Here is a 26,299-nt window from a genome sequence, read left to right as displayed (position 1 = left end):
AATGATTTTTTTTTCTTAATAAATTTTGTAATAAATGGACTTCATAACATTATTTCCAGATATGTGGAAATTACTAATTGAAAACATTGCTCTTTATTAGAGGAGAGTTTTAAAATGACTGGTTGTTAAATCTAAACACTAAGCATAAATCGAATGCTTAGTTCTGTTTGGTTGTTTTTCTAATTCAATATCTCACAGTTCCGTTACAGGAGCCCAAGTGACCTCCAAAGCCCATTCCTTGACCTTCACGCAAATGCCCTTTTACTTTGTATCGCTCTCTCAAACCCGCTCATTTCTACGTACTGATTGACAAGTAAACAGACCAATAGCCATTTAGCTTCGGTTTTGTCGAGCTGAAAGTAGGAGGGCTATATGGCTGAGGCATAAGGGGAGACTGATTCATTTCGTAAATCGGTTCTTTTGAACAGTTCATCTGAATGAACTCACTATGGAATCTTTTACGTCTTGACGTAATTGCGTCATCGCTCTGCAGAAACTTTTTTCTATCGTATTTTCTAATTAGGGTGTTTTAGTTTTACCTTTATTTAAGACCTACTGCATATATTTGACACGAGAGCCGCTCGGACTGATTCTTACGTTAACCGTTCTGCCCGACTCGTAAACGAGTAGACGGTTTGTGAAGCGGTACAACCGACTCATTGAGAAGATCCGACTCCGACTGAATGAATCATTCACAAAACGGACGTCGTTAGAACACGTGGTTTTGTAATCTGGAGACCCCGTCCTCTGTGAACCTCAACGTGAGTTGTCATCGATTCATTGTTATTAAGATTATTTTCTCAAACAATCCACAGCACCCCTCGGCTAGAAATATCGCTAGTTGTTAACTCTAAACAGCCTCTATATTTCCAGCGTTTGAATAGCGAAAATCGTGTGGCTTTTAGCTTTCAAGCTAATTTGTCAAAAATGTATGCATTGAATTTTAACCCGAATGCTTAACCAAACAGCAGCGGATTCTAATAGTACAAATCTAGTTGTTCATTCATTTTTATTATGCAAAAGACCTTCAGGGACATGCTGCCTACACATGACTTGCTTGTTTATCGTATCGTTCGCAAATGTCCAAACATTATGTTATTTCCGATAATAATCTGCTCTCCATCTGTGCTAACCTGCTCTTCTCCTCTGACCTCCTGTGTCCTGTTAAAGAATGGGCAGTGTGTTGGCTGCCAGTGCCCCCAGCCCCCCTGCACCAGGGCCGGGTGGAGCGGGTTTAGTGTCAGTACCCCCAGGATTCACGATGCCCTCCGTCTCTCCCGTGTCTGTGCCTGGCAGCTCTTCATCTGGGCACCAGGAGACCGAGCCTCCCCTTTCAAACCCCGGTGGCTTTGAAGAGTGCCATCGCAAATGCAAAGGTAAGAAAATAGGATTTTTAAGTGATTAGGTGTCGTTTATGTACAACAGTTTATGCAGAAATTTGTATTTGATAAAAACAGAAAACTCTTCTCTTTGATGTCCATTTAAAATAATTGCAGCTTGACCTCGCTTTGAACTTACTTTTAAAAAACTTATCACGGTTTCCACCCTGATAAAAGAAATGTTCAAGCGTCAAAATGATCAATATTAGAATTGGAAGATAAGACTGGTGGAATGGCATCCTAAAATTCATTTTTGCCATCACTGACATAGATTAAACTTTAGAAAAATGAAAGTAAATTAAATAATAATAATACTATTTAAAAGAACTTAAAAAAAAAAACTAAAAAAAAACTATAAAAATGTTTTAGTTTAAATTAATGGAAATGTTATTGCAGACTTTTTTTTAAAGATGCACTTTCAAAAAAAAAATTATTCCAAAAAAATCAGCAAATTAGTTAATTTAATTTTTGGATTTCATTCAATTTTAATATTTTTTTAAAATTACATGTGACATAAAAAATATTCTGCTTCCGTGGAAATTGAAAGGCCATCCTCAATTCGGCTGCATCTTGTATGACTTTACTCTGAATTTTCTTAATTACGAATTCAAATGCATTTACACTAATGTCTGTTTTTCCCTCAGAGGTGTTTCCCATGCAGATGGAGGGTGTGAGACTAACAGTGAACAAGGGCTTGAGCAACCACTTCCAGGTCAGTCCAGTGCGTCCAATGGTAGATTTTCTTGAGCCATTTCATTAAAGGAAGTATTCTTGATCATCAACCAGATCGTCTCTTGTTTTACTTTACAGGTCAACCACACAGTGTTGTTAAGCACTCTAGGAGATTCCAGTTACAGGTTTGGAGCTACTTATGTGGGGACCAAACAAACAGGACCAGCAGAGGTACATGCATTTAGCTTGCAATATAAATAAATATATTTTCCAGAACAAAGGCTGCCTAATTTAATATGAAAAAGCCATTTACTCAAAACATTTTTTTTTTATCAGTCCTTTCCCGTCATGGTTGGTGACATGGACAACACGGGGAGCCTAAATGCACAGATTATTCATCAGATCACAGACAGAGTGCGCTCGAAATTTGTGTTCCAGGTGTGTATTTGTTCAAAGAGTCATATGTGGTGCTTTTACGACGGCTTCTGATGTAAAATCAATGCATTACTGGACATACATTCAGACTCAGCAGCAAAAGTTTGTGAACTGGCAAGGAGAAACCGAATTCAAAGGAGAAGATTTCACTGCGGCCGTGACCATTGGCAACCCAGACGTCTTGGTTGGGTCAGGTAATTGTCTTCTGTTTCATCCATGTTTATCTGATCGGTTATAGTCTCGTTAACTCTCTCCTCCTGTCCCTCCATCTCTCTTCAGGAGTAGTTGTAGCTCATTATCTTCAGTCTGTCACTCCGTCGCTGGCTTTAGGGGGAGAGCTGGTGTACCACCGACGGTCCGGGGAGGAAGGAACAGTCATGTCTCTGGCAGGCCGATATACAGGTCAGTGATGAATTACATGACGAAGTAAGTAGAAAGGACAGACAAGTGTTCTCCTAGGCTACATCCACAATAATCTGGTTGCTTTGGCCTTTTGTCCAGTGAAAGGGCATAGAAATGCATATTGTACCTATGTGTATCTATTTATCCTAATGTTGTTTTGGAAAATACAGAGATTAATATGGATGTAGCCTTGTAATAACATTACAATAGAACTTTTGAAATGCAATGTGCAAGGTAAATATATATTGTAAACATTATTACAGGGCAGCATTTATTTGAAGACAGATGTTCAGTCTGTAAGCTTTATTAGCGAATTTTGAATCTCTGAACGGTCTTTTGCAAACAGGCAGCAACTTCATCGCTACGCTGACACTAGGAGGAGCTGGAGCGCATGGGTCGTATTACCACAAAGCCAATGATCAGGTAAAAGCGTGTCTTGGCTGTGTTTGTTCATTACTGTTGTTTAACCGCTTTATAATGACATCTTGTTTTGTTGTTGGGCATTAGTTGCAGGTTGGCGTGGAGTTTGAAGCAAGCACCCGTATGCAGGACACTAGTGTGTCATTTGGATACCAGCTGGATGTCCCCAAAGCAGATCTAGTCTTTAAAGGTTGGTAAATATGCATTCATTTGTGCGTACAGACGGCATTCATCAGCAGACATCGTTTCATCGTTTCGTAGGGCTATTATGAATTCAGCTATTGCACGTTTCCTATTTTTAGCCGCAAATGTTTGTCATCATTCATGGAGCAGCATTTTACTTCAGTCTTATTTAAAACATTTGTATCGTTCCAAAGAGTGTTGCCTGATATTCCAATGAAAATCCACCCCAGATACCTTACTTTTGACAAAATCGTTATTCTGTCCTTGCGATCTGCATGAGGTTTAGTTAACTTTTCACTCTTTCTGTAGGCTCTTTAGACAGTAACTGGGTGGTTGGAGCCACGCTTGAAAAAAAGCTGCAGCCTCTGCCTCTGTCCCTGGCCCTCAGCGCTTTCCTTAACCACAGAAAAAACAAGTTCCAGTGTGGGTTTGGCATCAACATTGGTTAATTCTACCTTCTTTCTTGGTTAATGCTGCTGCTACTGGTGAAATGGTAAAGATTGGACGCGCTTCCTTTTTTTGCACATCTGTACAAAATCAGTCAGTAAACTTGAAGAAAAACAAAAAAGTCAAATTTGTTGTCAGTTCCATGTATCAGACCAACCTTTTTTTTGGCAGTGATTATTCCAAAATTTACAACAACAAATTTACATTAAAACATGATGAGAGAAACCAAGAACAAATACACATACGATTTCATTTAGTTGTTTATGTTCATTTTTAAAACTATAAATTATTTCCTTGTTTATTTTTGTTTTGTGTTTAATAAAGACGTTTTGGATTGGATGGTTTATTTTCCTAATGATTTTAAGTTGCTGTATCTCTGTATTCATATAGGTACCTATATAAATAAAACGTATGCATTGCAAGCATTGTGAAACATGGATAAATTCTTAAAATCTTTTCGTCACACTGAGATGCATGTTTATGAATGTATTTTTGTTTTAAAAAAAAATTTGAGGTAGAATCACTTTTCTAATAAATCTGATACACTGTTGCATAGATGAGAAGCATAAACATAAAAGCCTAAAAAAGGAGATTAAATTCATGTGCGATATTCTATTATTACCAAATCCTACATTTATTACATTTACCACGTTTTTTTTCCCCACCACTTACAGTGCCTTCATAAACACTTTATAAATATGTATATTGTGTATTGTCTAAAAATGTCTCCGCACCAAGTATAGTGTGTGTGTATAATTAAAGTATGATTAAGTATAAAATATATAAATTACTAATAAGACATACTGAATGGTTATATTGTGTCTGTAACTGATGATTGCTTTACTTATGTTAACACAATTATTTTTTTTTATTATTATTCCAAGCTTATTAACCCTGTCCAGTGTTTAATTATTTTTGTCTTTTTAGTTGTTTTTTTAGGTAAATACATGACAGAACATAGCATAGAAAAATAAAAAAATGTCAAAAAGGATTAGTTGTCCCACGCCCCTTGCTTACTTTTCCTTAGCGATTGCATGTTCAGCAGATATCACTTTTTTTAAAAATGTAGATAAGTGTTGTGATGAAGAGGGCAATGTCCAAAAGGATCCTCTTTAATACCCGACTCATCAATAATCATTACAATAACCTTGCACTAATACGTGCAGACCAACATGCAAAGACAGCCATACGAGAGATTATTGCTAGTTTATACTTTCTGTCTATATGAAATATTATTTAATTGGGACTATAGTAATGCTGAATTTAATTTTCTTTTAATGAAAATACTTTTATCAAAAAATATGAAGACTACAATGTTTTTCCTTTGAGTTGTACCTTAAAATCATTTCATTTTTATCAAAATTATGTGCCCATTTTATAACAGATGATTTGAGCAACAGTGATGTTAAATGCACAGCATATTATCTGCATTGGAATGCAGCCATAATGAGCTGTTCAATGGAATGAAAGTGAATCAATATGACAGAAGCTCAGGGGTCAGTTCTGTGTTCTCCTTGACCTGACTGATAAGCACAAATGCAGACAGTCTTGATGCCTCGATGGCGGTTTTGTTTAACTGGATGAATGCCTAGACAAGATGGTGACTGGTTTACAATACTGCTTAAAGCAACCTTTTACCTCACTGACATACTGCTGATCTTTTAAGACCGCGTGTCAAACCAATAAACACATCAAGTCTAGCTGCACATCCTGTACTAGGTTCATTAGAAGGCAGCCATTTTATTAGAAAATAATAGTAGAACGTGTACTTCATTTTGAAAGGTATATGGTAATTTTGCATGCACAGGAGGCTTCCTGTGGCTAAATGTAACTTGTGAGAATGCCTAAAATGTTATGTAAGGTAAACAGAATTGTGGTGTAGATGAAGAATATATGGGCAAAAAAACATTACGTCATATCAGGGATTTTGTTTATTCATTTAACACTCTGAAATATTTTTAACTAAGTTAAACCAATTATAATTGTAGAGATTTTTGTCCTTTCAATAATACTGACATGGTGATTAAAAAAACAGTTTTTCCCCAATAATGAAGACAATTTTCCTCAAAACCATGTTCCAAAACAATACTTTACCCTAAACCAAAATGAATAATACATGAATTAGTCATATTTTTTCCCTTTTCCTTCATTTGGATTTTTTTAAGTTTATAGGACACTAATTTTAGACTTACTTGTCATACAGTACTTATATCTGACTTTGAATAATTGTGAGTCGCAGGTCTGAGTTCAGTTCAGTTCGGTTGATTTCATGATGTGGAGTAAGTGACATGGCACGTATAGCTGACAGCAGGGCACTACCTTCTGGACTTTACTGCCTTTATCAGAGCTCAGCAACCCATTTAAATACAGTGCTGATACCTTCTCAACACTTACACACAGAAGAAGACAAGAGCAAGGTAAGGAAATGGACAGAAACAAAAGCGAATGCATACTTACATTCTTTTCAGTTAAATGCAAGCTAGTCAGAAATATTCATAAATGTCTCGTCTCAATTTTTTTTTCTTGTAGAGTGCGTATAATCATGAAGGTCTTGACAGTGTTTGTCATCGCAGTTTTTACTGGTAGGTGTTTTAGTGTTTGGATAAAAATTAGAGGCTCATATATATATATATATATATATGTATTCTAATTATGATGAATCCTCTAGGTTGTCAGGCCAATATGTCATGGCAGGACCAGTCAGTGCCCAGTATGGATCTGGTGAAAAACGCCTTCTGGAATTATGTGTCTCAGGCAACCCTCACAACTGAGGACACCCTACAGATGATCAGAAACTCAGAACTGGGTCAAGAAATCAAGTAAGCATATAAAATGATGAACTGATAATCCGGCTATAAAACTTTCAAAAACACAAACATCTATCTCCATTTCTCCTCAGTGACAGGATCTCTCAAAGTACAGATGCAATCAACAAATACACCCTGGCCGTTCAAAGTCAGGTAAATCTTCTGACTCAAGACTTGATGGCCAAGCTTTCTCAAGAGGCAGATCAACTAAAACTGCGTGTGGAACAGGAAATGACATCTGTGCAGTTCCAGCTCAAGCCTTACCTTGAAGAGATCAGAGGAGATATCGAGAAGCAGGTTGAGCAGCTGAAGAAGGATGCGGCCCCATATGCAGAGGCCCTGAACTCTGAGGCCTTGAGATCTACTCTGGTCCAGGGTGCTGAGGAGCTGAAGGCCAAGCTGGAGAGAAGTTTGATGGAGATGGGTCCTCAAACCGAGGAGCTGAAGCAGAAATTGGACCATCACTTTTTGGAGTTTCAGATGGGCATGTCGCCATTAGCCCAAACCTTTCAGAGTCAGCTGGCCCAGAGAAGTCAAGAGTTTCAGAAGAATCTGGCTCCCTATTCAGAGGAGCTCAGAAAACTGGATCCATACGCCCAAAACCTGAAGGCCCAGTTAACAGCTCTCTGGGAGTCCTTTGCCAAGGACAAGCAGTCTTAAGAGACTTCTGGGAACTGCAAAAGGACACTTCTGTTATTATTGGTGGTTTCACTTAATATATTTCTATGTTGCTCATGTATGTTTTTCCAAAAAATGTAATAAAATAATACAAACACTAATTTATAATGTGGTGGTCACCTAAAAAATAAAAACACTATTAATATACTACACTATGTGTAATAAATTAGTAATGCTGTGGTTCATGTGCAAGATTTTAATTGAAGAAATGTGTGTGAGATTTCTGGACAGCATTATACACTTGACTTGCTAACTACTAAGGAACATAACACTACACCAAGTCATGAACACACCAAAATCGCACAAAACAATTTGCCTTTTTGCGAGGACACGCTCAATAAAAAAAAAGTAAGACTATGTTTATCACACACAATGCAAGTTTCTATCAACTCTGTCGACTCTTGACTGCCCAAAATCTACAGAATGGCTCTTACTGTCAGCAACTACTGTAGCATCTACATGTCCAGACTACAAATATCTATACAAATCGTGTATGTATTCCAGTCACAAAGTAGCAGACTATGAATGATAATTTGATAAGCACCCAAGTTGTGCAAAAAAAAAACAAGGGTACATTTTGACAAAACTCTGTCACCAAGCACCCAGCCATTTTACTTTACACATTTTAAGGTCATGTGGCCTTTGAACCCTGTGAGGAATTTTACCTACTTTTAAATTTTCAATTAAGATAGTCTAGATAAAAGTGTGTGTATATAGGGCCATTATCAGTTATTGATTCTCACCAAAAATCCCTTTTTCATGGTTGCACCCAATAAACATAAAATCTTAGGTAATAACAACAATATAAAACTAATTGTGATGAACAACACTGATGCAGTGTCAATTACGCATTTGATATTTGTTTTTATTTGAACCGAGGACAGACATTTATTTATTTTTACTATTATTTAATCTATTTATTATGTGGGGTATGTGAGCCAACATCAATTTATCGTAGTCCTCTTGCACAAAGTCTTCATGCAAGAAATGCTCAAGATAACAGACTGATTTTAATTTGCTGACATGATATCTTGCGACACAATGACATTTTCCCTTAACTGATCTATAACTGTAAAACAGATTTACTGTTGAAAAAGAAAATTACCTAAAAAAAGCCAACAACGCATGGGCACAATAAAACATGGCTACTGCATGAGTCAAGTGTTTTTATAGCTTGCTGGGCTTAAAGTTACAACTCTTTCCAAATGGGGTGAATGTGAAGTACAGTGATAGAACTGCAACTTGAAGAAAGATAAATGATAAGCTTTGATCCTTGAATCACGCAAGCCAAGATGCTTTTTAGTAGCAAATATCTTGTTGCATAACAATGAAATATTAATTATTATGCAGCGAATGTATTTTTTGCTACTTTTTATGCTTTGGACCATCTCTTTTCTGTTGTTTCATGATTACTTTGATATTAGCGATTGAACTGTGTTTCTTAAAAATACATGGATGTTCAAATATGACATTGTGACTTTGTGCTTTAACCTCTGGCTAGCCATGTTTATTTTTAATAAGCCAATTTTAAAATTATAGCACATCTTGTCCTTTTGGAACCTTAATCGTGCAACGTGGAATGGAAGACTGTGATAAACAAGTATCTGAAGAGAAGAACTTTGGACGCAAGCTGCCAATTCACCTGTTCACAGTCATATTATGGCTATCAACATGACTGTGATCCAAATCATATAAATACCAGCTGCTTCCAAACTCCCGTTACAGAACACATTGGAAAATCTGTCTGGTGTACTGTCCAAAAACAATCATGAAGTTTGCGGCTGTAATCCTTGCTCTCGCTGTCATTTCAGGTAAGAAACCACCAACGAACACAAATCTTCACAAATTCAAAATGTGAATAAAACTTGGATTACTTCGGCTGATCATTTGAACAGAATATGTGATGGCATTCTTTGAGACCTTGATGGTAGAGATGAGGTGTCTACAACAATGGACTACATTAGCAAATATTTGACACATTAAAGAATAATTGCGCTTCACTTTGCAGGCTGTCAGGGGCGCTTCCTGTTTCAGGATGAGCCAAAAAGCCGCTGGGAAGAGGCAGTGGATCAGTTCTGGAACCATGTGTCCGAGCTGACCACTAAGGCTCAAGAGATGAAGGACAACATCAAGGCCACCAAGCTGGGCAGAGAGTTAGAGTGAGTAAATGCTACAAAACATTACAGCAGAGAAAATATTTGATCATTTGAATCTGTAGAGATGCAGAAAATGCTAGACTATGCTAGAAATTGAAGTCCAGAGTCAAGAAAGCTGATGTATGACATTGAAATTGATTGCTTTGTAGCACACTGATCATTGACACCATGATGGAGGTGGACATGTACAAACATAACTTGCGCTCCAAGCTGGGCCCTTATGCGCATGAGACTGCCCAGAAATTCAATGAAGATGTTCAGCTGCTGGTCAATAAGCTCCGCGCACATATGGAGGAAGCTAAGGATCGTGTCAGTGAATACACCGAGGAGTTCCGGATCATTGTGGAACAGAACAGTGATGAGGTCAAGAACAAGGTCAACAACTACGCCAAGAAACTAAGGAAGCGTTTTAACAAGGACATCCAAGAGATCAACAAGTGAGTGAATCTCAGCTATTGCATAGCTTTTGTTCCTTTCTATTCATCAGAGAATCATGAAAAATTATCATTTTCTGTCTTCACAACAATATTAAACACCATAACTGTTTTCAACATTTATTATAATAATAATAATAATACATGTTTCTTGAGAAGACAATCAATGATACTGTAAGTGCATATCAGCATATTAGAATTTCTGAAGATACATGTGGCAAATATAAAAATGTGAATAATGGTTGCAGAAAATTCTACTTTGTCATCACAGGAATAAATTAGATATTTAAATGTTTTTAAATAAATGAGAACTGTAATAATAATTCAGAATATGATTAACTGCATCCAAAATAAAAAAGTTTTTGCTTACATAATATATTTTATATAATAAATATATTTATATATAAATATATTATATATTATATATATTATATAAACAAAAACTGTCGTGCTGGATGCAATTAATTGTTTGACAGCACTAAATATTTCCCATATATGAAAATCTCGAATTTTCAATTTCAATTTCTCTGAATGTTTCTTCTCTGGTCTAAAGGAAAATGTCAACATACATTGAGGAGGTTCGCTCTCGTGCTACTCAGGGTATGGAGGACGTGAAGGATCGTCTCGAGCCTTACTTCACCTCAGTGCGTCAGCGTGCTGAAGAGAAGCTCACAACTCTGGCAGATCTGCTGAGAAGCCAGGGAGAAGATCTGAAAGAGAAACTGGAATCACGGATGCAGGACCTTAAAGAGAAAGCTGAGAAGAGCACAGAGAATATGCGTAACACAATTCAGGAAAAGACAGAGGAGATAAAAAGTTGGTTAGAGCCCTATGTGTCTCAGGTCCAGAAGCAACTAGAGACAGTCATGGAGGGCTTGTAATAACAGCATATACAAATGAGGTCTCATAGGAAAATTAATAGATTAACTTTTATACTAAACGTTGCTTCCAGAAATGAAAGTACTGGAAACGTCAAAGTTATGAGTGAAATATACCATTTGTACTACATGGATGTAACAACAGATGTAAGCTATGCAATATAAAGTTCAATAAAACCAGCATGTACCAATGAGTATAAGTATCCTGGTTAAATGAACTGTGTGTGCATAACATGTACGTGGATCACATCACTTAGTTTTGTCCGAATCTCTTATTAACAAATACATAAGAAATTACATGGTAACTGCTTTACATGATACATTTCTGAATTAAAGTCATTTTCATTTCTTTTTGAATCTCAACAGTTAAAAATGTATAGGTCTTGTAAATGTCTGTAGGCTACTGTCTTAATGTTAAAAAAAAGAAAAGGGAACAAATTAAAAATATTTTTTTTAATAGGCCTATATTAGTATTAGCAGTCAGCACTTTTATTATGAATCTTTAAAACACTTTACTTGTTACATTTCTTAAACAGCATAAAACATTCAATTCAAAATCTAAATTCTAACGATTAACATTTAGAACTTTTAAAAGTACATTTTAAAACGATTCTGCTTTTGATTTGATCAAACATCATTATTTCTCATTTACCCATATTACACATGACGATATATTTCGTGGGTGTTTCCAATACTATGATATAGGAATATTTAACTTTTATGCACTCGCAGTGCAAGAGCAATAACATCCCGAGAAGTGTCCCACGCCACACAGACCTCTCAGTCTTCCGGTCTATTACGGATGTTGTGTTTGGATGTACCAGGACCCCACAACAGACCACCACGAGGAGCATAAGCAGATGCGTTAAATAGGAAAAATAATTACACGACACGGATATTCACACCGTTGCAACTCTCTGTGGCAAATGGACATGCTCGTAATAACCAATAATACATGACCGTGCGCGAGCCAGGGATTAAGCACGCTGACCACATCGGTGAGTGCACGAGCCCACTGTTTTCTTGCAGCGGCTTGACGAGAATATTTTTGAAATTAAAAACTGACCTACGCAAACTGCTTCACACTGTCTATCGAGCAGAAGACTACAAGGGCTTTGGATTAACAGTAAAGTCGTGTTTCATGTAAATGGGCATAAATGCATTAATGTTTAGTGTGCGAATTAGCACAAAGCTAACAACCGACCAACAAACAAGCACTGTTAATCAAAACCTTCTTACTACTATTCGCATACTAACTGTGCATTAGTAGCAAAAACGCTTTTGACTAATACTTTATGGTCGACTGCACAAGAACCTCGGACTGAGTCCTTCCACCCATCTTCGTTTGCAAGTTAGCGTAATAAACACTCCCCCTTGCTTTTAAAATCTACATTTAGTCACTGAAATGATCAATTTCTGTCTATCAAAGTAATCGACAAGTTAGCTTTTCTCAGAGTTGTTTGTCTCGGTGTGTATATTAATTTGGGTAGGGAAGCATAAAACCGAAAGTTACTATGAATGTATAAAATATTTTCGCCTTTTCACAAGTATTTATTTACGAGAATATATATGTACAACAATCATAATGGCAGTAGCATATTTAAGAATTAATAAAGAGTTAATGTATCATTCTGCACACTGCAAAACAAATGGATGAAGAAAATTTTACTGTAGCTTATAAAACCAAGGAGAAATTACTATTAAATGGATGGATAAAAATATATTACAAAGATTTGGCTTACAGATACTTCCTTACTCTATGCCATAGAGGTATGCCAGATATGTTTAGGCAGTTTTAGACTTAATAAGAGTAAATAATTTAAAAGAGAGTGTTATCTTAAGCAGCCATCAAACTGCTATCTATTTGCTGACACATCAGATATGTAACTAAAATTAGATTATATTTGTTTAAAAAATACATTTTAGAAAAACCATTTTTGATCTATAAGTAATGCTCAAATCTTGAACAATTTTCCCCCTCACAGGCGTTTCATAAGAGCATTTTATCTCCAGGAAACCATTTGGGTACCATGGATGGTGAGTTATCACCATGGAATAAACATGGAAGTGATACAACAGGGGAACGTCAGGAGGTAGGTTACAGTCATTTTATTTTTTTGCACGTTATGATAAAGTGACTGAGGAGAATTATTGTGAAAGAGCAGGAGTTCTCTCATGGTACCTGGTTCCAAATAAAGCCAAAGATAGGTGAAAAATCAATTGTTAGGTTGAAGAGCAACAATGTTAAGTTGCATCTAGGTCCTCGCTTCTAAACTCAAATATCTCTTTAGGAGCATAACGTGATAGGAGACGGCTTTGCTGCTGGGGAACGAATAACACCACTGTCATCTTGTACGAGTGGTGCATTTAAGGCCTTGCTACCAGATTACCATGGAACTTCTTTAGCAATGTTAACAAACTCTGATAAATATTCCTATTCTCCTGAAAATCATTGTTTCATCAAACCTGGCACTGCAGTGGATGAAAAGATAGCAGTAGAGAGAAGGGAAGAAAAATTTTTTTTTAAAGACCCTTTGGGTAAAACATTAGCTAGTGCCACACATATGCTTCCTCTCAGATGTGGCGAATATGTGACACATGAAAAGGTATGTAACATCTACGTTGTATGACCACAATAAACATTATTTCTCTGTTGTCACTTGTGTACGTCAATATCTGTATTTTCATAGAATCGAGAAATGGACCAGGGGAATGGTAATTGGACATCAGTGATCAAAGATGCATTAGAAATGAGTAACGGAACGGAAATGGAACAGACTTTATCTATGAATGAACGTGGCCCCCTAATGGACTATAATCCTATATATAAAGGATCTGAAACTGAGGCAAATTTTAGATTGAAGGACAACTTTAAGATTGCAGGATCCAAACTAAATGAGAAGATGGATGGGCAAGGAGTAAAAAAAGAATCGGATTCCTTTATTTCAGTGTTGTCAGATGACATTATTAAAAACAAAGGTGTTTTGGAAATGGTAGGTGCTGATATAAAAAAAAAAATATTTTACATTCTACATACATTTTAAAATCTACATTCAAAAGAAGACATTAAAGAACAAACAATTAATATATTGTCACATATTTCATCTGTTTTCAGGGGAAACATGAGGAGCCAAGCGTATTAGATGTTGGATCATCTTTAAGAAAAAAAAAGGAAAATGGAATTACTGGAATCGGAGAACCTGGATTGGACAGGAGTTCATACACTCCTTTTTCTTCATCAGAAGATCTTATGAAAAGTGAACAGTTTCCATGTAATCCTCTGGAGAACCAGTCTGTTGATCAGACCCTTCAAGTGTGCAAAGATGTTAGTCCTGAAAAAACTACCACTATGTTTAAGCAAGCAGAAGTAAAAAATGAAACTGAAGGTTCTATTGTATATGGTCATCATCCTCTTGATCTTCAAAAAGGCTGTCACCAAGCAGAGGTTACAGATGGAAAAACTTCAGTCAATTCTCAGGATCATTCCTTACAGCATAGTGTGCAAGATGAGAGAGTAAACACAAGCAATCCGCATGTCTCCGGGACTACAGTAATAAAAGAGAATCCTGCATATCTGCCCAACAGTCAGTACTTTAGCAGTAAGCTAAAAAAACAAGTTTATGATCTTGTACCCACTCCAGCCTCAGTGAGCAGTCAAAACACAACTGAGGTTGAACGTGAAAACCTAAAACTGCTTACCTCAACAGAAGACAGGATCTCTGAGAGTAGTCTACCTGTGACAGGAAACAGTAAAACTACTGATATCCAAAAGACATCTATTAACACAAAAACTGAACTTAATCAAAAGGTAGAAACAAAAAATTCTCCTGAAATTCAGAACTCTTCTTCAGTATCAGAGACGGTTCCAGATCTATCTGCTGTACCCAATAGAATTCACACTGATTATGAATGCAGAGATTCTCAGTTTGAATCAGTCAAAAGCAGCAACTTAAATGAGCTTTGTTTTCAAGAGAGCAGTTCAAAAAATGCGACACTGACACTTACTTCATCTTCTGTGCTTACTCAAAGAACTGCAGATGAATGTGATATTCATGTCCAAGAGAAACAAACCCCAATAAGTCCAAGCACGGTTTGTCTGCCTTGTAACGAGAATGGAAAAAACTCTGAAAGAAGTGAGAAAGTACTTCTCAACATTACTTCACAAAGCAGTATTTCTCCATCTACTGAGAATGTTCAGGAAGCTCCACCTTCTCCCAAAAGGATGGACTGCTCCTCTCAGCCTGTCTTACAGAAAGCGTTGCTGAGCCCTAAGAAAGCAAGAAAAAGAAAACAAACTGAGCTTGAAGCATTAAAAGGACCAATATACAAATCTAATAAAAGAGATGACTGTTCTATGTATGTATCAGAAGTATTAGACAGTACTGTGAAACTAGACAAAACAGGATGTGAGAAAACTAATCAAAACACTGATCATGACACCACTGAACCAAAACAGGAGGACTTAGTAACAAATGGTGATGTAAACCCACCTTGGAAAAAATGTCAGATGGCACAACCTGAACTACTTGGAGATACAGCAGAGACCTCACAAAAGCCAGATCATAGCTGTTTTGGTGCTTCACAGGAAGAAGTACCATCAAATGCTAGGATCAACAAGAAGGCTACTTCTAGAAAGAAACTGAAGAAAAAAACAACGCTACATTTAAAGGCAAAAGAATCCGCTACCTTTGGCAACCAGTGTTTGTCTCAAAGCACTGTCTTGTCCCCTGAAGAGGACTGTAAATCAGATTTTCAGGTCAGTGACACAACTCCAATAAAAGGAGTAAGTAATCCAGCAGCAATGGAACATGCCATCTCTAGTTTAGAGTCCATTCCAGAAAAAATACAAAAATCCATGAAAAAGACCACAAAGCAAACACTACAAAGCAAAGATAATCCACACAAAGATGTGCCCACAAGATTTTCAGAAAGTGAGGCAGACGTGGATGTCAAAGGGCATCAGAAGGTGAGAAGATTTCCTTTCAAGGCTTCTAAAAGAAAGAATAAGAGTGCAACCAGTCTGCTGGATAGGCAGTCTTCACAAGATTCTGAGGGTCAAACAGTTTCAACCTCAGTGACTGAATCTTTAAAAATTCTAAGCCCTCAGAATAACCCAAAGAAATCAAAGGAGAAGACAAGAATGCATATCAACAAACCAGCAAAAACACCCAATGTGTGTCCACAAGAGGATATGGAAAACGTGATGACTCCCAAAACAAAAACTGTTAAAGCAAAAAGTCCTCTAAAAAAGGCAACTAGAATAGATGAGAGTGAAACTACTCTTTCAGATACACAGCCTTGTACAGCCACTGCTAAACAACCAGATTCTGTTTTTAATGTAGTAAATGAAATTGAGTCTCTCAACACACCAAGAAAGTCGCTGAAAAATAAATTGTCACATATTAAATGTGATGCAATACAAGTGCCTGTAGTTAACCAAACAACAGCTCAACAAACTGTTTTGAATGCGCCCTCAGAATCTAACATTGTGCAGCCAACTACAAAAAGATTCGGAAGAAAAACACTTGACAAAAACATTTCTCATGACACAGTTGGTGAGAACTGTGAACCTGATCATACAACTCTTTCTTCAGTTGATTCTGTGTATGTTACAGAAACTGACTTTTTGGGTGTCAACCAACGGAACACAGAAAAGACATCAAGTAAGAGGAGAAAGACAGACATTAAGTTGATAGAGGCACCATCATCCACTACTAGCCAGCAGGACAATGTCACTTTACCATCCTCAGAAGATTTTTCATCTATTGTGGTTTCAAATCCAGAAGAGACTGTGAAAGCCAATGGATTTTCTAGAAGCAAAACAAATGACAACCACTTATATGGTAATTTGATTGAAGAAAAATCTTTATTAGCAACTGTGACACAAGAAAGTTCTACTTTACCTACAAAGATTGAATCTTCAAGCTGTTTTAAACTAAGCAGCACACTGAAAAAGACAAGAAGAAACACTGTAACCAAAATCAAAAATGATGTAGCAGAAATACTTGGTGTAAACCAGCATGAAGATCTGGCTGCAATACCCTCAAAATCTGATGAAAACATGGTAGCCTCCAGTTCACAAATGACTTTAAAAGAAAAAACGATTGTGGAAAAGGCCATTAGGCAGGAAATTAAAGATGACAATTCAGTTCAACTTTTGAAAATGCCAGCTTCTACACTCACTCTGCAGCAAACAGAATGTCTTTCAACTTCAGTTCACAGCACAGCAACAAAATCTAAGAAAATGTCTGCCATTAAATGTGAAGTAGTACATACACCCTCAGCAGACCAAACAATGGCACAAGGAATCCATCCATTGGATTCTATATCAGCCACAAAAATTACTAATTCAGATGTTCTCAAACAAAAGAAGACAAAGGTAAAGATGAAAAAAGAGCCTAAAAAGGAGTCCCAAGGAGCCAGCGATTCAGTGTCAAACAGAAAGACAAATTCAAGGTCAGAAGACATGACAAAGAAATGTGAAAAAAAGAGAACATCGTCACTGGAAGATCAAACAAAGGATGTAGATCTGCCATCAACAGTATCTCAGAGTAAGGATGCAACACAAGACCCCTGCATAGAGACATACAATGTAAATGAAACAGCTGAAAGTCATGTTGAAAACCAGGTTTCTATCACTACTAAAGATGTTGCCAGCCTTCAGAGCTCACCGAAGGCTGCAAAGAAAACACAAAACAAACAACAAATGAGAAACAAGAATGAAAAAAGCAATATTCTAGAGCTGGCTCACAGAGAGGATAAAATGTCAGATTTACCTTCTGTTGTGAGTGGGGTAGTCTCTGAGAATTCGGAAACGGACAGCTGTAATCAGAATTTAAAGGTAGTTAAAAAGAAATCCAAAAAATCCATGGAAATTGCAGATGGATTTACTAATGTTTCTTTCTCTCAAGAGAAAACTACTGGATCAGATGAGGCAGGTGTCATGTTTACTTTAACACAAGTTGCAGATTTATGTAAACTGCCTGATAGTCAGACCATAGGATCGCAGCAGTCTGAAAAAGATGATGCTGTGATTAATCAAAAAGACCTCAAAGCCACAAACCCTCCTAAGAAAAGGGGTAGACCTGGACGAAAGAAGAGGAAGATGGCTTATCTGTTAACTCAAACAGAGGAACATAAAGATATATGTTCTGACAACGTAATTACTTCTGATTTTCAAAACAACACACAAATTAAAATTTCAGAAATTTCACAGAAGAGTATAGACATTCCTGAAGAACCAGTACTGAAATCAAGAAAATCAGCAAGGACACAAAAAATAAACTCAGGTCCAGTTGTTGAGAATTTGTTAACACACGTTAAGAGCAAAGTCTCTTTAGACATCACTGGGTGTCACACAACACTTGGAGAGACACTTTCAAATTCCACGCAAAGTGCTGATTGTGAAGACCAATACACCGTTGAGAAAAAGATACCAAGACGAGGAAGACCACCTTCAAAGAAAAGCAAGAAACAGAAATTATTTGTAGCACATTTAGAAAAAAACACATCTACATCTGTCCAGAAATCAGATCTCTCTCTATGTCAAGACAGCACAGAAGATACTGTCAAAGCAGCTGCAAGTCCAAATGATACAGATAAAAATTTAATTGTTACTAAACAGTGTGGGACTGATACCTCTGAATCCCTTCAAAGTGCTAATGCTGTCTTGTTACACAGCATCCCTATATCTGAGCTTAAAAAAGAGAAAGACCTCAAAAGACAAACAAGAGACCAAAAGTTAACAAGCTTGAGAGTATCCAGCAGAACAAGTTTAACATTAGTCAAAGGTTTTCAAAAAGCAGACATAACTTCCCTCCCACAAAATTCCACAGATACGTTTAATGAGGAAGGAAAAACATCTTTGCCTGTGTCTAGGACAATGAAGAAATTCTGAGAAAAAACTGCTACACAAGATGGCATTGTGTTGGCAGATATAAAGACAGAGAATAAGGCAACAGTTAAAGTACTAAGGGGACGAAAACGTGGTCGGAAGAGACGAAACGTTAAAGATGGAGAGCTTCAAATATTAAAAACACAAGATGCTTGTGAACCAGCCAAAGGTTTACTGACAAAGTTCAGTATGACCAGTAAATGTCCCACTGAGGACCAAAACATAGTCACACCCAAAAAAAATGATACTGACGAAATCAAGTCAGACAGTGTTGAAATGATTCCACCAATAACTGCAGGGACCTGCAAGATAAAACCAAAAGCAGAAATCTTATGCAGTTTTCCCAATGACCTGTCCTCTAATTTAATGAAAAAAGTCAAGAAGTGTAAAGTAGAAGAACACAGTGCTGAATCGAACAGAAGAGATTCATTAGAGGACCCCTATACTGATAATACAGGAGTCTCAAGAGGAATATGTAATTTAATTCTTAGTAATGTGGTCAAGGATGAGTCGGAACAAATTTCTCTGGATACACAAATGAAACCTGACATTGAGTTGAAATGTACTCAGGAAGCAGATAGACTAATTGTGGAAACGTCAAGGAAAAAAGTACTTGATATCCCACTAAAGACAGAAAATGCACTCCAGCCTTCTACAGAATGCAAGGAGGATAGTTTCACACAGGATAGTGAAGACTGTGTTGTAATGGCAAGAAAAGTGACTAATAACTGGACAATAAGATCCAAACCTAAAGAAATAGTGAAGAAACCTCTCACCTGCAAATACTGTGAAGTTTCCTTTCGGCATATTACAGCATATACCATTCATCAACGTGTTCATACAGGGAACAAACCCTACAAATGCAAGATCTGTGGGAAACCCTTTTCTCAGTTGTCTAAACTGAAGTCTCACCATAATGTACATAAACAGGACACATCTTTTCCTTGTCCTTGCTGTAACCAAAGGTTTTTGCAGAAAGATGATTTGCTATCTCATTTTAAAGTTCACCTACAGAAATCAGAAGCAAGCAGTGAATCACAGAAGCACATAAAGAGGAAGAGAAATACTTCATCAAATGTTTCTTCTAAAACCCACCAAAATTATGGGTGCCTTATTCGCAAGAAAAAATTTGTGAAAACGTCAAATTACAGGATCACATGCAAGTGCATGAAGTGGAGAAGCCCTTTACTTGTAAAGGCTGTGGGAAGGCATTTTGGAAACAGTCAAGCCTCACAGCTCATGAAAAAACCCACTGGCCTGTTAAACCATACGCTTGCTCGATTTGTGGAAAAGGCTTTAACCAATTAAAAGCCCTAAAAAAGCATTCTCAACACCATGCTGGTGAGACACCATTCTCCTGCTTCCACTGCGGTCATGGATTCAGTGCCCTATCTGCACTAAGGATGCACCAAGCATCCAAAACATGCATCGCAAGGAAAAATGATGAGGAGAGCAATAACATTGAGGGCTTCATTGTAAGTCAAGGAATTGATGGTCAAGTGAACACACCAGTATTCTTTAAGTGTCAAATATGCAAAGAGCTTTTCAGGAAATGGTGCCAATACACTCTTCACCTTCAGACACACACCAGCTATCCCCCATATATTTGTTTTTCATGTGGACAGTGTTATGAGAAGGATTCAGAGATGAATGTGCACTGTGAGGTTTGTTGCCTATCAAGTGGGGAGGAGAAGATTTGTGGCGCATCACTCACTGAAATCATGCAAAGTGTTACCCATATCTATCCTTTAAGGAGTACCTCATCTCAGAGTCTACCAAGTATAGGATTTCAGCTTAATTCCCAAACACAAACCAGCTCAGAACAGCTCCCTCATCTGCCTCAATTGATGGATGTGGAACCTGCACAACCAAGAGATGCAGATCCTTCAAAACTTCCTAAAAAATATTCTGCTCTTTCACCCATCAAGCTCCCAAATGCCCAATCACATGGTCATTCTGATGTTAACTATACTTCCCCAAATGGCTCTCTAAAATGCATTGAAATCACTCAGAGTATTTGTAAATTTAAGTGTTCACGTTGTGGTCAGCGATTTGAGAGGTACAGGGATTTGAGTGCTCATCTGCAAACGCATGCTCCTGGTTTCAGATATACTTGTGCACATTGTGGGCAGTTCTTTGAAAGGTGGAGTAAATTATGGCTACATCAGCATCGTCATCGCCTAAAAAGCCGTTGTTACTCCTGTGCGCAGTGCAATCTACAGTTTCGTTTCTTTAGCTCTTTTCGAGAGCATATGATTGACCATGCCGGGCAGAGACCATATGCTTGTCCGCTCTGTCCCAAAACCTTCATTCAGGAGGCAAGCTTACATGCTCACCAATGTGAGTCTCATAAACTTTGTAAAAGTCTGAAATGTGATGTCTGTTCTAAGACTTTCAGTAGTTTAACAAACCTAACTAAGCACGGTCTTCTGCACAATGGTTCTACCTCTCACATTTGTCTCCTTTGCAATCTGTCATTCACAAATACAAGAGTCTTAAAGGAACACTTAAAAACGCACACCACCCACCATGGACGGGCCCTCCCTGATATTCCATCAAAGCCGCTTGATTTTCCTCACAAGTGCAAAAGGTGTAAAGCTAGCTTTTCAACTGGAGATTTGCTCTACGCTCATCAGATATGCCATTCTCGAGACGCAAAGACTCATATCCGTCCAGCAGTATTACCTACCTCAAAATTGTCTGATTCTTGTAAAGACACACCATCTACCCCACCTTCCACTCACAGGAATCATATATCAAACCTCAAACTTGATGGCATGCCAAATGATGACAGCCTGTATGTTTATTCCCACCCTGACAAGCTGTATGTGTCCCCTAGTCGCAGAGTACAGCTTCCAGTAATTAATTTGGACCCTGATGAAAGAGAGGTCTCAGACTCTCAGAATCCTGGTCCTGAACTTCCAAATAGAGAAATCACTTCTCAATTTGACAGCACACACCTACCTCAGGCCACATCAGTTCAGGAAACCACCAACCTAAAATCAAGTGAAAGCATAAAGATGATGGTAAATGGTCAACGTAATTATAGCTTCAATTGTCAGAGAAGCCCTACATTTGTGGAGACAAGTGTTGACATGGAAGTAGAACATCCTACTCAAGAAGAGTCAGAGGAGAGTTTTGAATGTGCAGACTGTACTGAAAAACTAACCAGTGTGTTAGGCCTTTATGAACATTACATACTTCATGCAATGGGAGATGCATATGTACAAGTACACTGATCATTGATAAATCATTGTTAAAAGGTAGACATTTTCTGCATATATTATGCTTTGAAATGAATGTTTTGACTTGATGACACTTATGTTTTAGAGTTCCAAACAAATATTTGTTTAAAAAAAGTGCTCATAAAAAAAAGCATTATGACTCTTCATTCAACGCTTTTTCAACCCTCAGGTTTCTTCAGTTTAAAAGTAGTTGTCCACTAGCCACTCTTAGATACTGTATTACCGGGGTCATCATTATGCCTTACCTCAGTTATCTCTGTATTGCCATTTGTCATCTTCTTTTGTGCCTTCAGCGGCAGTTTTGGTTATGTAAAAGATTTGTACATACATATACATAATCCTATATAAACTCCAAAACCTTCTAATCCTTACTCTGTAAAAATCTAACAGTTGCATTTTCAACACCTTTTAAAATTCAGTTTTGTAATATTGAGAAGATGTTAAATGTAGATTAACCTTGAACGTTCATATATGAATGTCTGGCTGGGACACAAATATACAGTTTATTGTAAAAAAAAATGTGTAGAACTTGAGAACATTAGAATATTTCTGGAAAATAATGGCTTCAAAAATGATCTAAAAAGATTCTATGCTTTTAAGTGGATTCTTGTTTTTAAATAAAACATGCTAATTGACGTGTCATTTTTACTTATATAGTCAAAAATTCTACTGACAAACTAAGGTCAAATGTGTTTAAAAAATAAGCTGAAAGGCTTGTGACCAGATCTCATGTGTTTTAATGGCAATAGAAAAAGCAGAAACCATTCAGTTTACATGTTTCGCATTGGTTTATCAAATATTCAGTCAATTGTGTACAGAGCAGAAGGGGAAAAGGATTATTAGCAAGCTATGTGTGAATTTTTGAGGTACCACACAACATTGCAGTAATTTGGTAGTGAATGTCTTACCAACTCCATATGCATCTAAAACTGCTTTTATAAGGACTTCTGATTGGCCATTTCTTGAATGAACTCATTTCACATGTCAAACGGGCTTGTACATCAATCACAATCAGTCGCAGGACACTTTATTCATTATTTCTTCTTCTCATCATCTTTTTTCCCCTCTTGTTTGTTACCACTCTGTGAGGCTAAGGAGCCCATGGCATTACGTATGGCCTCATTGTTGGGATCAACACCAGGTAGATTCTCCAAGACACTCTGGAGGAATTCTGGGTCCTGCATTACATCATAATCGTCCTCTTCCTGTAGAATCGGTTACAAAGTACGAGAGAAAAGACAAGTCAGCAGGTAATATAAAGGAACGGTGTTCTCTCACAAGGAAAAGAAAAGGGTACCATATTTATAATTAGAAAAAACTGCTTAGCAGACAATATTTGAATTACCTTAGATTCTGCAGTGTCCATTGGAGCACCCGTATCCATTGATTCTCCGAATTCTGACAAAAGAGGGATAGCGGCTGATATTACATACCATGTCAGGCACAGAGCATATTCTAAGACTAAGAGAGTACAAGGAGGAGGCACAAACCTCCACCTGCCAGAGACATCTGCATAGCATAGGCTATCTGCTCTTCTTCTGTCATGCTGCTGAAGTCTGGCAGTGCTGCCACACCACTCTCAGGCTGAGAGGCAGACATCTTCAGAAGAGCTTCCTCTGATTCTGAAGGGGAGGACGAAAAGTGCTAAATAGTCTTTACCTCAATACTTTTTGATCATTTACTGACAAATTATCTGTTTAATAATCCAAAAGTCAATTTAAAAAGTCAATTTTAATAAACAGGCTACACAAATTAATACATGAAAATGTTATTCAGAACTAAGATCATGTTAAAGTCACCATTAAAGGTTATAAAAATGCTTTATGCTGCCAGATTGTGTAGTACCAGCATCTACCAGCAGGGGCTAACAGTCGTACTAACCATTAAGACCTAATACGAAAGCCTTTGGCAACATTTTTGAACCTGCAATCTACCCAGTACTAGCCCACAGCCACTATGCTTATCATCCTTCACTATTTCAAACATTTATGCACAAGCGTACCATCAGCTGTTGAGGTGGGAATGCCAGCTTCAGCTGCTGATTGAGCGGCTGCCCTTCGAGCCTCCTCTTCCTGCCTCTGCCTTTGTTCTTCCATTGATACTCGCAGAGCCTGTGGATCAAGAGCAACTACATTTTTCCCCTTTCAATGTAAACAAAGTGCAAATGCAAAAACAAGATTCTGACTTAATAAAGTTGCTGGTAAACAAACAAATTTAAAGCATCACAGTTTTGGTCATCACACATTTTGAAGGAATCGACATATATATATGTTTCACTCATGATAATTCCGCATACTAGTATCACTAGTTTTACCTCATACATTTCACCAGGTAAAGTTATGGACTCGTTCTTCTGAGCAATTATACAAAAGAATAATTTGTATCTTACCAGGGCCAGTTCTGGGTCCGCACTGGGGTCTACTCCAAACTCAAAATCACTTGCACCCAGGCCCATCATGGTACCACCCTCACCAGCCAAGATGGGAGAAGACAGAAGGGCATCGGCCAGGCTGGGCCCAGGGGGCACTGTGACCAGATGAGAACCTGTGCCCTCCTTTCCATTCAGAGTGTTCACAAATGCAGTCAGTTTCTCTGTGTTCACTTCCTGAACAGATTGATTAACAGAGAGAAAGTGAAAAATCCAAGTAAGGAAATAGGAAAGATTTTAAAGTAGTCTAAAGTTTCATGCCGGTTACCTCTTCGACGAAATTTATCACATCTACATTGACCTTCTCTTTTTTCAACCGCTTTGCCAACTTTATCAGCTGGAAAAGATTTGATGAAAAAAATAAGCAAATTATATTACCCAAACTATTTACAATTGACTAAAAATCAAAGACGAAAAGCATTTGTCATTAATGAATAATAATTAAAAAAATAAATAAACTTGCATCTTTTTCGTTGTCCTCTACTGGGCTGCCCACAAAAGCGACAATCCTCATCTTGTGGTTCTTGCCTTGTCTGTGCTTTAGTGCCAACTAGACATACGCAAACGTAAATGTTAGCCGGTTATCGTTTTTTAAAGGAAATTCCCCAAAGAATGTACCAACTGTCTATGAATGTACTTACATGTGCCACTCGTATGCTAGTACAGAACGAGATTATTCCCAGCGGCTGAACCGCATGAAGCTTTGAGAGAATGCGGCCTGTGTCTGGTGTTAAAGTGGTGAGGACCTCACAATTACTGCACCCAACCAAAAGATACATTACGTACAAACAACCCCACTGTCTGAAAGATCATACATGTATGAAGTAAAATACTTAAGCGACATACTTTGCCATTGTGATTAGACCCACATTATTCTCTGGGTTACTACGGGTCTTTGAGTGGCAGACAATGTTGACAGCATCTTGCTGTGCCTGTAATCTGGTGGGCAGGAAATCTCCATTCCTCATGTATTCACTGTTGTCCACGCTTTTAAGACATGGAGACAATCATTAAGTGCATAACCTGAGTGCTGCAAGTTACAAGAGATTAAAAAAAATCAAGCACTAGTTTAATTAACTCAACAGCCAGAGCAAGTAAACTGGATCCCAGCAGTGGAAAACTGTTTTAGATAAACATCCGTGAATCAAAATCAAGTAAGCTGCCTATACATACCCATCTTTTGAGGGCGTTATACAAGCAATTCTGCTCACTAACGTTATGTCTGAGACACAGCCCTTAATGACAGTCCTAGAAGACTAAATAAGACGCTATCAGACTGAGATCACTGGTTAGTGATTATTGGTAAAGCGTCATAAATTTGTTTTTGTGTCCGCGGTCCTTTTGTTTATTGTAATGCTACGTGCTGAATAATGACTCAGGAGAATGTCATTCTAATCAGAAACCGGCTATTCAATTATCTACATCTCGTTTAAGGTCTCGAAAGTGTGACAAAACAAAAAAAAATATATAGGTATTTACAGTAATTACGAGGAGCATCAACTGTGTGGAAAGCGCAAATACGTCTAAAATAACGCTTTTGTTTATTTCTTACCAGACCATAGTACTTTCGAGCACCATCTTGAAAATCCTCTAGTCTGTTTCCCAAAGTCACGACGTCGCTGATTGGCTTACAGATGTAGGATGCTGACGAGATTTGCAACAGCGACGTTGATTGGCTGACAGTTTCGTCGATATTTCTGTCACCGGACTCGGTGTGGAAAAGTATTTTCTAGCGCCCACATGTGGTGGGAGTTCGCGTTGCTGAGGACTTAGTTGAAAAGACTGAAAAACATTGTCCTAATTTCCTCACCCTCATGTTGTCCCAAACTTTACGCAAAACA

General features: G+C 37.6%; 5 protein-coding genes across 9 annotated transcripts; 4 read left to right on the top strand and 1 right to left on the bottom strand.

Moving 5' to 3' along the window:
• The first annotated feature begins 490 nt into the window (after positions 1 to 490).
• tomm40l (translocase of outer mitochondrial membrane 40 homolog, like) lies at positions 491 to 4,377 on the top strand. The gene is made up of 10 exons (XM_043218461.1): positions 491 to 761; positions 1,171 to 1,376; positions 2,024 to 2,091; positions 2,190 to 2,282; positions 2,388 to 2,489; positions 2,575 to 2,680; positions 2,766 to 2,888; positions 3,235 to 3,311; positions 3,396 to 3,498; positions 3,801 to 4,377. The coding sequence occupies exons 2-10, from the start codon at positions 1,172 to 1,174 to the stop codon at positions 3,938 to 3,940; spliced, it is 1,017 nt and encodes a 338-aa protein (XP_043074396.1). The 5' UTR covers positions 491 to 761; position 1,171; the 3' UTR covers positions 3,941 to 4,377.
• A 1,868-nt stretch (positions 4,378 to 6,245) lies between these two features.
• apoa4a (apolipoprotein A-IV a) lies at positions 6,246 to 7,573 on the top strand. Its single transcript, XM_043218462.1, has 4 exons — positions 6,246 to 6,355; positions 6,468 to 6,520; positions 6,607 to 6,757; positions 6,838 to 7,573. Exons 2-4 carry the CDS (start codon positions 6,481 to 6,483, stop codon positions 7,403 to 7,405), a joined length of 759 nt encoding a protein of 252 aa, XP_043074397.1. The 5' UTR covers positions 6,246 to 6,355; positions 6,468 to 6,480; the 3' UTR covers positions 7,406 to 7,573.
• A 1,506-nt stretch (positions 7,574 to 9,079) lies between these two features.
• On the top strand, positions 9,080 to 11,086 carry apoea (apolipoprotein Ea). Its single transcript, XM_043217746.1, has 4 exons — positions 9,080 to 9,234; positions 9,432 to 9,582; positions 9,729 to 10,016; positions 10,567 to 11,086. The coding sequence occupies exons 1-4, from the start codon at positions 9,192 to 9,194 to the stop codon at positions 10,892 to 10,894; spliced, it is 810 nt and encodes a 269-aa protein (XP_043073681.1). The 5' UTR covers positions 9,080 to 9,191; the 3' UTR covers positions 10,895 to 11,086.
• Positions 11,087 to 11,452: 366 nt separating this feature from the next.
• On the top strand, positions 11,453 to 22,665 carry si:ch73-347e22.4. 5 transcript variants are annotated; one of them, XM_043217739.1, is made up of 5 exons: positions 11,453 to 11,889; positions 12,905 to 12,984; positions 13,183 to 13,497; positions 13,582 to 13,884; positions 14,007 to 22,665. In XM_043217739.1, exons 1-5 carry the CDS (start codon positions 11,847 to 11,849, stop codon positions 18,786 to 18,788), a joined length of 5,523 nt encoding a protein of 1,840 aa, XP_043073674.1. In that variant the 5' UTR covers positions 11,453 to 11,846; the 3' UTR covers positions 18,789 to 22,665. The 5 variants fall into 5 exon arrangements, with proteins under 5 accessions (XP_043073674.1, XP_043073675.1, XP_043073676.1 ...); XM_043217740.1 differs by having other exon boundaries at positions 12,877 to 12,984; XM_043217741.1 differs by lacking the exon at positions 13,183 to 13,497 and having other exon boundaries at positions 11,455 to 11,889.
• Positions 22,666 to 22,749: 84 nt separating this feature from the next.
• psmd4a (proteasome 26S subunit ubiquitin receptor, non-ATPase 4a) lies at positions 22,750 to 26,101 on the bottom strand. Its single transcript, XM_043217745.1, has 10 exons — positions 26,011 to 26,101; positions 25,305 to 25,445; positions 25,100 to 25,214; positions 24,922 to 25,008; positions 24,727 to 24,795; positions 24,420 to 24,635; positions 24,033 to 24,141; positions 23,521 to 23,652; positions 23,376 to 23,428; positions 22,750 to 23,235 (listed from the first exon to the last, which is right to left on the bottom strand). Exons 1-10 carry the CDS (start codon positions 26,034 to 26,036, stop codon positions 23,065 to 23,067), a joined length of 1,119 nt encoding a protein of 372 aa, XP_043073680.1. The 5' UTR covers positions 26,037 to 26,101; the 3' UTR covers positions 22,750 to 23,064.
• Between the last annotated feature and the right edge of the window lie 198 nt (positions 26,102 to 26,299).

The sequence above is a fragment of the Puntigrus tetrazona genome, chromosome 19 (assembly GCF_018831695.1).
Source record: "Puntigrus tetrazona isolate hp1 chromosome 19, ASM1883169v1, whole genome shotgun sequence".
Taxonomy (NCBI): Eukaryota; Metazoa; Chordata; class Actinopteri; order Cypriniformes; family Cyprinidae; genus Puntigrus; species Puntigrus tetrazona.
Note: the sequence above shows the minus strand (reverse complement) of the source record. Positions and strands in the feature narration are given on the sequence as shown.